General features: G+C 39.1%; 1 protein-coding gene across 5 annotated transcripts in view; it reads left to right on the top strand.

Annotated features, from left to right (window-relative positions):
- SORCS1 (sortilin related VPS10 domain containing receptor 1) overlaps window positions 1–15,123 on the top strand; it is a 288,583-nt gene that overhangs the window by 224,253 nt on the left and 49,207 nt on the right. For all 5 annotated transcript variants that reach the window (XM_068688480.1, XM_068688479.1, XM_068688478.1 and 2 more), the window contains exons 10-16: window positions 3,522–3,668; window positions 8,746–8,848; window positions 9,257–9,333; window positions 10,497–10,588; window positions 11,603–11,710; window positions 12,727–12,844; window positions 14,485–14,615. In XM_068688480.1, the coding sequence (XP_068544581.1) occupies window positions 3,522–3,668; window positions 8,746–8,848; window positions 9,257–9,333; window positions 10,497–10,588; window positions 11,603–11,710; window positions 12,727–12,844; window positions 14,485–14,615 (776 nt within the window). The remainder of the gene's footprint in view (window positions 1–3,521; window positions 3,669–8,745; window positions 8,849–9,256; window positions 9,334–10,496; window positions 10,589–11,602; window positions 11,711–12,726; window positions 12,845–14,484; window positions 14,616–15,123) is intronic.

Raw genomic sequence — 15,123 nt, 5'->3', positions numbered from 1 at the left:
AGTCCAAGCATTGTACATAAATGCAAATGAGTTGTAGGAAGTTAGGCATTGTCATTTCCCAGTCATTTGGAGTTTTCTACTATTAATCTCTCTGCGATGCTGGCAGCCCATGGAGAAGCTGTTGCCTCTTATTACTGTCATCTCAAGAAGCAGTTTCACTGCATTATGTAAAGGTGTCCTACATCCCGGGGGGAAAGAAAAGCCTTTGTTTTTTATTAGACTGACACTACACAGTAACCTGGATTGAAATTGATAGAATTAGACTTGTAGCGTCATATCTGCAGATTATCTAGATAGAAAGAATATTGGCTGACACTGAACCTGGCACAAAACTTCCTTTCAATTTGATGTTCTAGCTGGAAGGGAACAGAAAGCCATCCAGCGGGATTCTCCCAGTAGGGTTGTTGCAAATGATGAATGCTCTAGGGATAAATGGAGATCAAGATCAGAGAAGAAAAAAATCCATAGATAAATTAAAAGGAAGTGGAGAAATTGCAAAATGACTCCTTCTGTAGTAACAGAGGATATTTAGTAAAGCAAGATTACTTGAGAAGATGCCAGAGAAATGCCTGTTAAGTGTTCATGTGTCTGTATGCATATGTTTGACAGGTATAAAAAGAAAGTTCATTTGGTTGAATTGTAGTGAATGTGTTTCTGTGTGCAAATTTCTAATCTGGTTCTGCAACAAGGATAAATATCCTCAATTCTTTTCAATGGAAAATTGTATTGGGCAAGAGAAGAAAATAGAAGTTTTTCCCTGGTGCCTCATCATGTTCTTCTTTCTTATTTTCTGGAGAAAAGTTCCCAGGAGGCTTTTACTGGGAGATTGTTATTTCAGGGTGTGGGCTCTTCTGCTTCTGGACATTGTAGTGGATGAGGAGACCACTGCCAGTGGGAAATTGCTCCTCTTTCTGCAGGTGGGACAATGCAGGGTTTGCAAATAGCTCTTCTCTCTGTCTCCTTCCAGTGCCAGTGCATCTGCATGACACTGTACCCAGCATTAAGTGGTCCTGTAGTTGCAAAGTCCTAGAGACCATTGTAGAGGAAGGAAAGAACAAGAAGCACTGGCCAGTGGGTACCCAATGTAATTCCTACGCCTCTTCAGTGATGTGTTGTGGCTCTGCTTGACTCTTTAGACAGAGTGTTCTGCAGCAAGATCATCCTGCCCGTGGGATTCCAACCTGAGAAATACTAGTTAGCCTCTTTAACATGAAGAGAAACTGGCTTTATTTTATTTTTTTCTGATTTGATTGGTGATTGAAACAGAAAGGGGGTCATTATAAAAGAAGGAGATGTGAGGAGATGTACCTGTAGCTGTGGCATACATTCCTATCCAGGACTTCTCTTTTTTAGTAGTATTTTGTGTGGGAAACATGTTTGAAATTGCTAATGGGGAGTGAAGAGTGTGTTTTGAGTTGCGTGCTTTGAGTGTCTTGTATTAAACTTCCACTAAAAACACAGACAGCATTAGTACCTACATAGTGCTTGTGAGGCAGGGAAGGATTGTCTACAAAACCCAGGCAGGTGACAGAGTGCTTATTTCTCTGAACACCAGTGGCCATGCCCTTACTTGTACAAGTCTGTGTCTATTATGATTGTATGAACAAGTCATTGTGTGTGTCATGGATGTGTATATGCAATACTTGTATCTCTTCCTACCAAGAGCACACAAGCATGTACACCATGTGCAGTCTTTTTTAAGATAAAGCTGTCCAAGGCTGACAGCATAACTTACACTTTGCTTTCTCTGGAAAGCATTTTGAGTCCCAGCCCAGGACTAGAATCATAAAAAGAAAAATTCATAGGATTTCAGAACACATTTATCACCTGATATATAAAATGCTTTTTAATCATTTATGGCCAGCATTTCACAGGGACTATATAATACAACTATTTCAGGACAACAACGAAGAAAAGTACAAATGGAGCTATAGGCTCTGGACTCTGGCAGTAAAGGAAGAACTATGTTATTTTTTCCAGCCCCAGCTATTCATACAATATTACTAAGAGAGAGAGTACCCCTGTCTTATCAGGATGCCTTTATACCACAGAGAAATCCTGAATACTTATTTGGGAGAGACAAAACAATCTAGGTCAAACATGGAAAATATTGCCTTTTTGTGCTTATGTCAATAATATATCACTAAACTACTTAATTTAAAGACTATTGTCCATTATAGCAAGTCATGTCTAAGTCTTTAAGTAACTTCAAATAAAATTCAGTGCCATTACTCAAGGTAGAAAAGGCTATTCAGAATGAATAAATACACCAATGTACTGTACCAATGCACTCTACATTAGAAGTGCCATGACATGTGGCCATAAGTGCAATAAGGTCCTATTAACTGGGAGTAGTGTCATCCAGATAAAATCCCATAATTAAATCAGTTGAGCTGGAACAAACTCTGAATCTGCTGAGTAACCATTTGCCACATGATGCATTTTAAGTAATAATCTCTATGAATAAAAAGCTTTGGTGAATGATCCTGTGCACCAGCTCTGCATCATATGAAGATTGGAAAAAGAAATATGAAAAGACTGAACAGGCTTGATGGAAAACAAAAAGTTTCTCACTTTCCCCCACCTTCTCCTGATTTCCCTTCCCTTTTCATTGTAGCACTCAGACTGCAGAATGACAGCCTAACAAATTCATTCGCAAGCTGCAGCAACTATTGGATTATTGATTTTCAGTGTGCTGAGTAGATGGGAACATTCTGCAATGTGAGTTGTGGTTTGTGGTTGACTTTTTTTTTTTTTTTTTTTTTTTTCTTCCCACTAAGGCACTTTTGGGCTCGATTCCAGTGTGAGACTGTTAGCATAGCATCTTTCCAAGATCCTTCTGCAAGTCAGTGGAGCAAAGCTCTTGGATAAAATATTGGGAAGAATAAAAGAATGACTGTCTCATTACTAGCTCTATAACTAGCATTCTGGGTGGCCTTTTTGAGTCACTGATGCTTCGGTTTCCTCAAAATACAAAACTGGAATAAAAAATCCAGTGTACCCCAAGTTACCCTGTTGAAACATTGATAACTACGGAGCACACTGAGGTCCTTGGATGAAATATCTTAAGCAGGCTGTGTGAGAATAGAAGAATAAACAGCAAGTGTATATTTGCGTTGTCATTTTCTTTGCAAGGTCAACATTGCTGCTGTTTCCTGCTACTGCATGTAAGAGACAGATAATTCCCCTGTATGTATTTCATCTTTCAGGGGAAAGGATGTCTACCCAGATGAAAGATTGTCGCTTTACAGATAATGCTATTGCCATCTTACCATGTTCCTATGCTGCTTCTGAAATATAAGCTTTGTCTTCCATTTGCCACCTTTTCACCTGTGATGGTCTTATTATGTTCCCAGCCCTTCAGTTTGCCTTCTTTTGATATTCCTTGGTACTTGTTGCCCTGATATCTGCCACACTGACACAGCCACCAGATCCCTGTTGGGTTTGACAGGGCACAAAAGACACGTACAAAGAACCTGCATGGGCTTGATCTATTTTTCAGCCATGTCAATTTTTCCTAGGTAGCAGGGATAAAAGGAATGTTCTTGGCTAACAAGAAGATTGACAACCAAGTGAAAACTTTCATCACCTACAATAAAGGGAGAGACTGGAATTTGTTGCAGGCTCCGGACACTGATCTGAGAGGAAACCCTGTTCACTGTCTCCTAGTAAGTACGTAGGGGGGTGGGAGGGGGAAGGAGGGAGAGGGGGGAGAGGGTACGACTTGGGAGTGCTAACAACCCAGAACAATCTTTTTCTACCAGGTAGCAGAAGGAGAGGGCAGAACCTCTCCATGTGGTGTAACTCACAGAGGCAACGCTGTATTTTAAAAGTGTGGTATGTCAGGCTTGGGCCGCCAGATGGCATATCAAGAACTGGCATTGTAATTGAATGTAATTTAATTTCTGGAACAAAAGGAAGCGTCATAGATCAGTTTCCTTCTGCACAACTGATGGTCTCCCCTTAAACAGCAGGTGAAGCTGGATGCCGTTTCTGCGCAGTTGATTCTCTGGTCACTAGATGGGAGGAGTGAGCTACTGTAGCTCACGAAGTTTCAGGAACCCTAATAATTTGAGACTGGCTCAAGCAAAAAGAGAACTGTTTTCTTTCAGGCCAGTCTGTTGGCAGTGTAAAGAGTTATCATTTTCTCTGTGAGCTCAAAAGTGAGAATTGACATATTCATGCAAATATATGTACTGCTATGTGTTAGGTGTTACGTTGTACCTGTGTCTGCATCTATCGATATAGATGAGCATATAGATAAATCTTTAATCTTCATTATAAGCAAATGGTTTCCAAGAGTGAAAGGGAAATACACGATTTTAATAGAATTGGAGCTCTCTGTTAAATAGGATAACTTAGCCTGATATCTACCTACTTGTTTTTAGCCTATGTCATCTATACCCTCCTGTAGAAGGATAATAATCTGAACTCTGCCTTTGAGATTTTCAAGAGCTTTTATATTAAAAAATTCTAACCTGGCTCCAGGCAAAATCAGGTGCATTACTTAGACTGCTCTTCCTGGTACTGTCCTGTACCTGCATGTTGTTTGTAAAAAAAAAAAAAAAAAAAAAAAATTCTGACTTGCCATTGTGGTTATAAATGAACCAGAGGTTCTGTTCTGCAGGGTCCTTATGGAACAGTTGTTTGCAGAAGTTGCATACTGAATGAAAGAAGATGCTATTGCAGCATCTACTATATAGTGGAAGTGGTTCTATGGCAGAGGATAAACCAGGACTGGACTGTTCTTATGGAAAAAGGGAATAATGGCTCCCTTAAGCCTTCCCATCCATACTCCACAATAATCATGGGTACCTAAGAACACAATTCAGTCCGTTTAAAATTAGATCAGATATGTCTATAGAAGCTGGAGTTCCCTTAGGAATGATAAACTTGAACAAGACAGACAAGAGATCATAATCAGGAGCAAAAGTGTGGGCACTTGTAGGGGCGCGCTGAGAACTGACAGAGGAGGTTTTGGTTCTCTGCAATTTGCAGTCACATTCTTGTAGCTCCACTATGCACAAACTACAGCTTAAACTCTGCCTCATTTTAATTTTGCTTTCTACAAAACCATGTGGTTGATCTGAGAATTGTTTCTACCTATGCAAGCTAGATGGGAGGCTTCTCATCCTGTTTTCATGACCACCTCCTAAACACACTATGAGTTGGGTTTGGATAGGTATCTCAGGTCAGTGGGCTTCTGTAGAAATTGATCACTTGATGTCAAGGTGGTCAGGGACAAATTCTTAATGGACTTAAACTGTGTTATCTGAGGCTTTGCTATTCCAGAAGAAGAATGGGGAGAAACTTATCCCTTCCCTGTGATTAAGTCCAGAAGAACATTTAGCCATGTTTGTTTTTCCTCTTCCAACCCAAACTATTCTACAACTCTATGGTTCTAAAGAAGTTGGGAGGGATAGGGGGGATTTCAAGGTGAAAGCACTGTAAATATGTGTCTGCAAATGTCAGGGTTCCATAAGGGCATTCTGCTCAGGAAAATCATGGAGAAATGAAATTGTCCCCTGCTCTAAGGCAATTCTGTTCCTTGTCAGTATGACATAGCTGTAGTACTTAAACAATTCATGAGCTCATCTCACCTCTGTAGCTCTACTCTGTCTACTTCTGCATCACCAATAGTTTTACCCCTCTGTGTCAGTCGTTCCTTTTCCTTCTACATATTACTGTTCCTGGCACGATCCTACTTCTCCTTATGGCATAGCTAGGTGAATTCCTAATGGTCTATTGTAAATCTATCTTAGCTTCCATCATTACTCCAGGACAGATACTAATGCTTTCACACTGCTGGTTTTCAGCATAATTGTCTCTAGCTATAGCTTGGAACACAGTGACGATGTACATCTCAGCTTTTGGCAGAATGGGATCTGCCTGTTCCTCGAGTGACTGGATTGTCATCCCAAGCCTGAGAATGGAATACTATCCTGTCTTTAACCTCAGCCTGAACTAAGGGAGAGTAAATGCAGAAATAAGGATATAGAATCTAAGTTGGCAGCTAAGGAAGTTAAGAGGGAATCTGGTTGAAACACAAGGCAAGCAGACAGAGACATCCCTCTACCAATAATAAGCTCAAGGTGTTTGTTTGTTTGTTTGTTTCAAAGTCAAAGAATTCTTTGAATTTGTTTGTGAGATTGCTCTGAATAACGAGGATAGAAGAAAACAATGAAATTCCATCTAAGCCCAAGGTTTAATTTTTCTTGCTTATACCACTAGTTTTCTAGTCTGAATACACTTAATCTTCATAAAATAGCTGCCAAAGTATGATATCCCAAAGATTCTGGTTTTGTTTGATACTTATCTTCCGCTGTGAAGTGGTTAACTGAGGAGTAATTCTATCTTGCAAGTTATGGGCATCTGTCTAGGAGAGTTAATCAATTAGCTTTCAAGGATGGTCTTGTGGTTAAAACATTGGGCTGAATCTCAGGAGAATGTTGATTCAATTTTTAGGCCTATTTCCAATTTCTTATGTGACCTTGGGCAAGTCATTTATTTTCTCTGTGCCTCTCTTCCCCAGACATCTGTTTATTCCCTCCTACATTTTGGTTGTCTTGTCTGTATGGATTATAAGGATTTTAGGACAAAAACACATTTCTTATTGGGGGAGGAAGCATTCACACCATCTGCCACAGAATAATTTCAGCTTTCAGGTGAGGTGTTGTGAATATCCTTCCTGGAAGTGTTTTCTCTTTTCATTGACCTTTGCAGTTGCTGGTGAGCAAATACTGTGACCACCCCTAGTTTCTGGATGGTGTCTAGCATTATCCTTGTACTGCAGTACTTGGCCTGACTCCTGATCAGGGACAGTCAGTAGCAGCTGCTAGACATACAAGGCGCACTTGTTTCTAGACAAATTATGATTGATCTGAATAATTATTTTGTGCCCCTTGCAGGATAAAACAGGTCTTAGACATACAAGGTGTTTGGCTAGAATGGAGAAGTTGCTTTTTAAGCTGTGTCCAGTTGTCAGTACAGTCTCTGTGCAGTGCTGCACTCCAATCAATAAATCATACCACTAGAAACACTGTCTCTTTACTTAGAGAGGTGATATGGCTTTTAATATTTGATGTATTTATTCCATTTCTGTCTACTATATCTGTAAAGTGTTACAAATTTGAAAGAAAAATTTTGGTAGCACAAAAACTTGGGTCTAGTGAGATCAAATCTATCAGATTGGAGAATTGGCTGAGTTGCTGCCATTACTACTGTCTTGAAAATTCTGAGGTGGACTTGGAGTATGTAGTTTTAAAAATATGTTCTGTATTTAGTTCTGTAAAAGGGGAGAATTCATTCTCTTGTAATGTTTTTCCACTTCCTTCATGCATGTCAGCTCGATTTGGTTTCCACTCCCTCCCTGTGCCCCCGGGCTGCTCTAGCAGCTGCCCTCGCAAGGCTGTCAGTTAGAGTTAGGCTGCTCAGTACATCCCACTTGGCAGCTTGTGCTCCTTTCTGCACCATCCCATGTCTCTTTTTCCTGTCTCACGTAAGTGAGAGCTCCCAACCCTCCTCACCACCTTCAGTCACCTTTAAAATAAATAAATAAACCTGCCTTTTGTGGTTGTCTTTATCCACAGGGAGATTTTCAGTTCAGAGTCCTAGACTCCTACCTGGAGATGTGATATATTGAAGGTCTTCATACAGTGACTGCAGAGGAAGCCTACAAAACTTATGAGGCTGGAAAATCAGTACTTAGACATGTAAGAGAGAGAGAGAGACCTGCCTCCTTAGGGCCTGAAGAACCTTCTGCATAGCATCCTGCTTGTCATACAGGCAAGCAAGCTCAAGCATGTGCTTTGCTGTGTTTGCGTGCCCAAACCGTCTGATGTCCCCTTCAGTTTGGTCAGTTAGCTTCAGGTTTTCTTGCCAGTATGTTTCCCCTTCCTTTCACATAGCCTATTTCATGAGGTTTGGAAGAAAAAAATAAAAATAAAAATAATAAATAAATAAATAAAAGAGTGAAAATAAAACCCAAAGGAAAGTAAAAATTATTAGAAATTTCAGGAAAAAAAAAAAATTAGACAATTTCAGAAATTTCCAGACTACAGTTCTGGAGACAATCATAATGGCCACTTTGGCCTGTGTTACCTTCTTGCTCAGCTGATTTATTCTGTACCATTCCTGTCTGATCTGAGTACCTGAGATATAAAATCAATAAGAAATAGGTAAGGTTTCTATTGATGTATTTGTAATGAAATCTCAAAGGTCACATCCACATGGGGTGATGATGTATTGTATTAAACAACTTTTAAGCTGACATTTCCCAGTTCTGATACTTCTTCCTACCACACTACACTGATAAGTTTATATTGCTTATCATTGTAGAAAAGAGCTTGAGCACTGCTGCTCTGTGAGTCACTTCATCATATCTGTAACCTAGCTTGCTTCTGAAGAGACCCAACAGTCAGGAGTGTTGGGTAGTCCCTACCATTACCTGCACTTGCAAGTCTAGTTGCCTCCTTTGTGCAAACAGCCTCAAAGACCTCATATTTGTAAGAGAGTTTCACCCTAGTGAAAGAAGCTACATTGGAAATGGAGAACAAAGGCCTCAGAACAGCGGCCATGTCTTTTAGAGGGTGGCTGAATACAGTGGTTAGGAAGAAGTATTTGAACTTCTTAAGAGTAACTGCTAATTGGTATCTTATGCCCTATACAGCACAAAAGCCTGTAGAAATAGGAGCATGCATTTCATGTTGTGTCTGGTTTTTACTTTTATTTCCCCTTTCTCCATAGCCCTATTGCTCCCTTCATCTTCATCTGAAGGTCTCAGAGAATCCCTATACCTCAGGAAACATCGCCAGTCGAGACACTGCCCCCAGCATTATTGTAGCATCAGGTATGAAACAAATATTTCCTGTACATGATGTGCAAACACAGAAAATGTTGAGTGTATGATAGGCATGGAGGGTGTTGACTAGCTTGTGGGATGTCACAAACAGAAGTCGTCATGGACCTTCAACTTATCTGTTTTTTATGGAAAATGGCTTTCAGGATTAAGCCTACCAGACATTAGATTCAAAACAGGCAATTTCCTTTGTGTATAGAGGTGTATAGAAATGTATGATTTTTTATTTTTTTTTAACATATATTTTCTTCAAACTGAGTCTCTCCTTTCTCCTCCTTTCTCTTCCCAAAACTAAAAGCTCTGTACTTACAAAAGGAAAATAAATATGTTTACTCTCTCAATTTGGTAATTCTGGTGTTTCTTGAAGTCTTGTATCACTAATCAATGTTCTTCTTACAGGCAATATAGGCACTGAACTGTCAGATGATGACATCAGCATGTTTGTTTCTGCAGATGCTGGGAACACATGGAGACAGGTATATGACACTGAATCACAGATCTAAATAGTGATTGTAGGAAACTGTCAAAGAAAAAGATTCAAAATGACTTTTTTTTTTTTTTAATTTGAAGTAGTTTTTTGCAAATCTTTTGCAAAAAGGGAAGACTTCTCTCCTGAGAGGTAGAGAGATGCCCAAAGAAAAGGACTATTTATGTCATTAAGCATCATATAAAAGAAAATTATTTTTGCACTACGCAGTTTAGCTTCAGTTTAACCCTGTAACAGACAGAAACACAGTAAAATATGGATATTTAAAGGGAAGGACTGTGTTTCTTGTTATTGTTGTTTGTCTCTTGTACTGATCAAATTATTTTTCTCTTCATCCATTATTATACTTTCTAGAATATTATCAGTAACACTATTCTACTCCCTCACGTGTGGGACTCATTTCACCTGAGTTGAATTGTCCAAAGCTCAGTGTCTCTCTACAGCAATTATCTTGCTTTGTTCTGAAGTTAATGGAGAAAAACAGAATGCATTTCATCTTGTTCTGAAGCTTCTGTCTCTTCAATGATAGCAGAAAGAGACTAGGTGATGCAGTTAAATCATTTTCCTAATATTTGGTGGAATTCCACCTGTTAATGAAGCACTGTTACCTGTCAGTGTGTTTATCTTCAGAAAGGGAAATTCTATTCCCATTTTCTAGATGAAATATTATGTCATGGAGACCGAGTCACTTTCACAGACTCACAAGTGCTGCTACAAGAACCAGAGAGCAGATGTTTGCAGAAAGCAGAAACCAAAAAGACACAGAAAAATAAAATCTGTTTAAATATTTGATATTCCAGAAATCTAATTATTTTACAGTGTTTGACCAGCCATCATTTTAACCTCTACATCACTTGCGTGTGCTATGGCCAGATACATGCAGGCACATCAAGTTCTTCAAACAAAACTCTGTCATCAAATAGAGGAAAATTGTTGGTCCTTGCAGAAGTTCATGTTTCTAACTTTCTGCTAAGCAGAGGCATTTCTCTGGAACCTGAACAGACTTAAAAAGGAATTGTCGCCATACAGGCTGTGTTCCTCTACTCAGTAACTTCTGTAGCACATACCTATCCTCTGTCATAATCATACTTGAACTATGACATTTTCTTGTTACTAAGCAAAATAGATGTAAATATATGTTTATTTTCCCAGATCTTTGAGGAGGAGCACAGTGTTCTGTACCTGGATCAAGGTGGAGTACTGGTTGCCATAAAACACACATCTCTGCCTATCAGACATCTCTGGTAATGACTCTGGTTCTAAATTTGATAGTTTGATGCCCTACCTTTTAGATGTGAAGAAGTAAGAAGTTAGGCTGCAGTCACTGTTTTTTTGTAGCTACAATCTAGAAAATACCATTTAAGAAATGGGCAAATGAACTCAGATAAAACTAAATCTTGGCAATTCCAGCTTGCCCAGTTTCATCTTGGCCAGATCTTAGATACTGTCAAGATAATTCCATGGCTTCCCTGATTTACTAAGCTTTGGCTTCTTGAATTTGGTTATTTATATAATATGCAGTTTGGATTATGACTTTTCCTCTTATTAAGTTGCCAAAGTACTCTTAATTTTTAAAAATTATTGATTAAATTGTCTTCTATACATCAGGCAACAGTTATGAATGAGAATTTTGTTGAGTATCACCAGGGTTATGTAGCCAATAAGACAAGAATGTCTCTTCTAGTTAGCACCCTTAGTTTATATGGTAGGTAGAATAGTTTTATGCTGTTTTGAATGTTTTACTGTCGTTATGGTAAGAGTTATATCTAAACACACAGACTCAAGACTGAAAAAGTGAGGAGTGGTTCCAAGCTTTCACTTAGATCCGCTGCAGGGAAGACTGCTGGTCAGATGAGACAAATCTCTCATGCTCTGGGAACCTAACCTCCTTAAAATGTCTTATGTTTTTGACCTAAAAATAAGGTGCTCAAAATTAGTAGTGTATTTAAAAAAAAATAAAATAAAAATCTGAGTTGTAAGCTACATTGTACCCTTAAAGCACCAATCTCTAATATGGCTTTATAAGTTTCTGCCACTTAAGTATTGGCCTTGGCTTAGCAGTATAATGCCAGACAAGCTTGATCAATGCTATGATTTATGGTGCTCCCCCAAAAAGTAGTTATTTCAAGGACTAAAAATCCAGTATTCGAGAATAAAAGCTGCTTCCTAATTATCCATAGCATCCATAGTGGACTGGTGAGTCCCCTCAAGTAAAGTTGGTGAATAAAATAAGATACTAATTCTGCTTTCTCCACTAGGCTAAGTTTTGATGAAGGGAAATCTTGGAGCAAGTACAGTTTCACATCTCTCCCACTGTTTGTAGATGGAGTTTTAGGGGAACCTGGAGAGGAAACTCTCATCATGACGTAAGTGAGCTTGCCATCATACTAACGTTGATGCAAACTGCGCCATAATTATCTTATGAGGATCGATTATAACATAACACTCTTTTGGGCTGGTGACCAAACCAAGTGTTATCTGAAGCCAGGAGTATGCAGACTTCTGTTGCTGAATCATCATTGTCTATTTCTGATATGATTGAGGGAATGACAGTATGGTTCCTTGCAAGCTGTAAACACATTTTCATTTAGCTTACAAGCATGAAACCCCACTACTCAAATTGAATGTGATTTAAAGCAGAGTTCTCTTGACAGATGAATATTTAAAAGAAAAATGGTGGACTATTTTTATAGCTGTGGTTTTGCTCCTACTTTCTATTTTTTAACTGAGAAGCAGAAAAATGAAGACATTCTTTGTAAGAATGAATGATAAAATGTTGCCTGGAGGCTGACTCACAAAAAATTGTGATTAGTTTCAATGTGGTATGCTGAGAACTGCATTGTGCATAAATCTGGATTCACCCTGCCTGAATTTGTGACCTTTTACCTGAGATCAAGTTTGGAAAAAGAGGAGAAAATTTATTTTTCTGTCTGTAAAAAGTGAACTGACCTGTAATCAACAAAATATTTGGCTTGGAAATTAACCTGAGTTAGCAGAAATTTATGAAGAATGGTACCTTAATGTACTGATTTTAATTCTTGTTGAAATGATTCCCAAAGCTCATAATTAAAATATGAAAATCCTGCAGGTATGACTGTCTCCAGCCTATGTCAGGTCTCTTCTGTTTGATCAGTTTGGAGAAAGACAGAATTGGGAGGCTATTGATCCACAGAATAAAAGCTATGTGTAATCTAAGAGGTTTGTGGGTATTTTGGAGCATAAGTCTCACTTCCACAATGTCAGTCAAGTGAAAATCAGTAGGACTAGGACTTCCAAAGCAATTAATCTCTGCTGGAAATTTGTCAGTGACTGTACCTCTGTAACTACTAGACTCCATGTGGTGCTACCTTTTACTGTATGTACTTTCTGCTGTGTTCTGTAGAGTGTTTGGACATTTCAGCCACCGATCAGAGTGGCAGCTGGTGAAAATTGACTACAAGTCCATTTTTGATCGGAGGTGTGCAGAAGAGGACTACAGGCCTTGGCAGCTCCACAGCCAGGTAAGAAGCAAGGAGCCTGGGATCTGACCTGAAGCTAAATGATCCTACAGCTAAAGATCATCATGATCCACTGTTTTTTTCCTGTTATGATTCTTATCCAGAGCTGAGGGATGCAGCAGCAGTAGAAGCACCGCTGCTAAAAGAGGCCCAGACTCCTTCCTTCTGAGAACTCCCATCCAATTTCTTCATCCTTACCTCCTTTCTCTCCTTCCATTCTCTGTCCTCATAGTCAGTATCTTAAGACCCTTCTAGTTCTCTCAAACTGGTTTCCCTACAATCCAGGCCTCTCACTCACGTCTTATTCACTTGTTTTCATGCTTGCTCCATCACTCTCAGCTGTTAGTTCTACTGTGAAAGCCAGACACTTTATTCCCCATTCTTTTGGGTCCCCCTGTGCCCTGTCCCTGGCATCCTGGATGCAGGGGCTTCATCACTTCTGGAAACATCTCTCAAGTAGCCAGCAAGCCAATGTGCTCTGCGCAGTGCCTGTGCCTGCCTTGGGGGCATCTTCTCAGCTCTGCTAAGTTTGACACAATGCCTGTCTTATATCAGATTAAAACAAAATATGGCCCAAATTCTGTGGTTATATAAACACCACAGGCTCCACTGAAGTCTAAAGAGATACATACATTTTTATATCATCAAAGGTTGTCTTTCTGTGCTGGGCAATAATTTAATAACAAATATGAAATGAAAGTAGCTTGACTCAGACTAGCTGCTCACACAAAGCGCAACACCACACCAAAAATACCAGTTATGACTTAGATCTTCAGATGATGAAAATCGGTACAGCTTCCTTGAAATTCAAGAATCCACAGCATTTTACATGAGTTGCCATTCAAACCTTTCTCTTTTCATGGGCAAATCTAAACCATTAATATTTTCTTTAACTTACAGCACAAAAGGTAACAATTGAGACCCTACTGTCTTTTGTTCTTTACTTTCTTGTGCTCACATAAGCAAAGATGCCAAGGATTTTGCAGTATATCTTTGAGGATGTTGGCTTTGGAGTTTGCAGAACTATTTTTAGGAAGACGGCTGTAGACTTTTGCCTTTTGATTTGCTTTCCTTTGAGATTACAAGGCTGAGCCATGTTTCCTAGATAGAAATGTTTAACAGGGTGCTCAAGATAGTGAAAAGACAAGGAAGTGTTAACATCCAGTACACAACAAATCAAACCCTGAAAAACCTGAACTCAGAATCTGTGGAAAGTATTTACATATACATGTATTACTAATTTCCACTGAACAAAATCATTGCCAAAGAGATTAGACCAAAGAAATAGACCTGCTCTATCTCAAAGAGCAGAGGGATCAGGCTGTGGTTTCAGTTGCTGTGAAACCTAATCTATAAATGAGAAATGGGCCTGAATCAAATACTTACTGGGTCTGGAACAAATTCAGAACTGAATCTGATACATAAATAAACCCAGATCATTTATTGGTGTGTATTGGAAAAGCTGCTTTAGTTTCAATTTAAGCTTCAGTAGCTTTAATTAGCTCCACTGTACTGACACGGTATTTGACTTCACATCCTCTTCCCTTGAGTCACAGCCCCTATTATTGCACAGTCTTGAAAAATTGGGTGTTACAAACAGCCTGGTGGGTGTCAGAGAAAGATATTTTTGGTTTTGTTTCCAGGGAGAAGCTTGCATCATGGGAGCAAAGAGGATCTACAGGAAACGCAAGTCAGAGAAGAAATGCATGCAAGGAAAATATGCAGGGGCTATGACCTCAGAGCCATGTGTGTGCACAGAAGCAGACTTTGACTGGTGAGCAATGAGCACAAAAAAATGTGTGAGATTACCTAAAATGACATGCTTCCCACCCCAGAAAAACAGAACTCACTAGAGAGTCTGTGGGCTTGCAGGGAGCAGAAATTAAATGTGTAGGTGGCTAAGTAGATTCCTCCCTGATAGTGTAGGTATGTCAAAAGAAAGAAAGGGAAAGTAAGTATCTGTAATCCTTGTTAAAGCTCTCAGAAAACTAATGCTGAACAAGCCATTTTCCAGGTCTCATTTGAGCTTTTTGCAGTATTAAAGTAGAAGGTTCATTTAGTCTAACTTCAGCAATGTCTAGGAATTGCTGTGAAGGTAGTACATATGACGTAGTGTATAGTGTGTGTTAAGAAAATAAATTATTCATACATAAATACCCATATCTGTATATACATGTAAAAATAAGTATATATAGTATACTAAGCAAGTGTTCAGCTTTTGGAAATCAAATATCTAGGGTATTACTCTGCTGTTTTTTATATCTGGACTATCACTTTTGATA

Source organism: Anas acuta, chromosome 7 (genome assembly GCF_963932015.1).
Source record: "Anas acuta chromosome 7, bAnaAcu1.1, whole genome shotgun sequence".
Taxonomy (NCBI): Eukaryota; Metazoa; Chordata; class Aves; order Anseriformes; family Anatidae; genus Anas; species Anas acuta.
The sequence above is the reverse complement of the archived record's forward strand: the minus strand, read 5'-3'. Positions and strand labels throughout refer to the sequence as shown.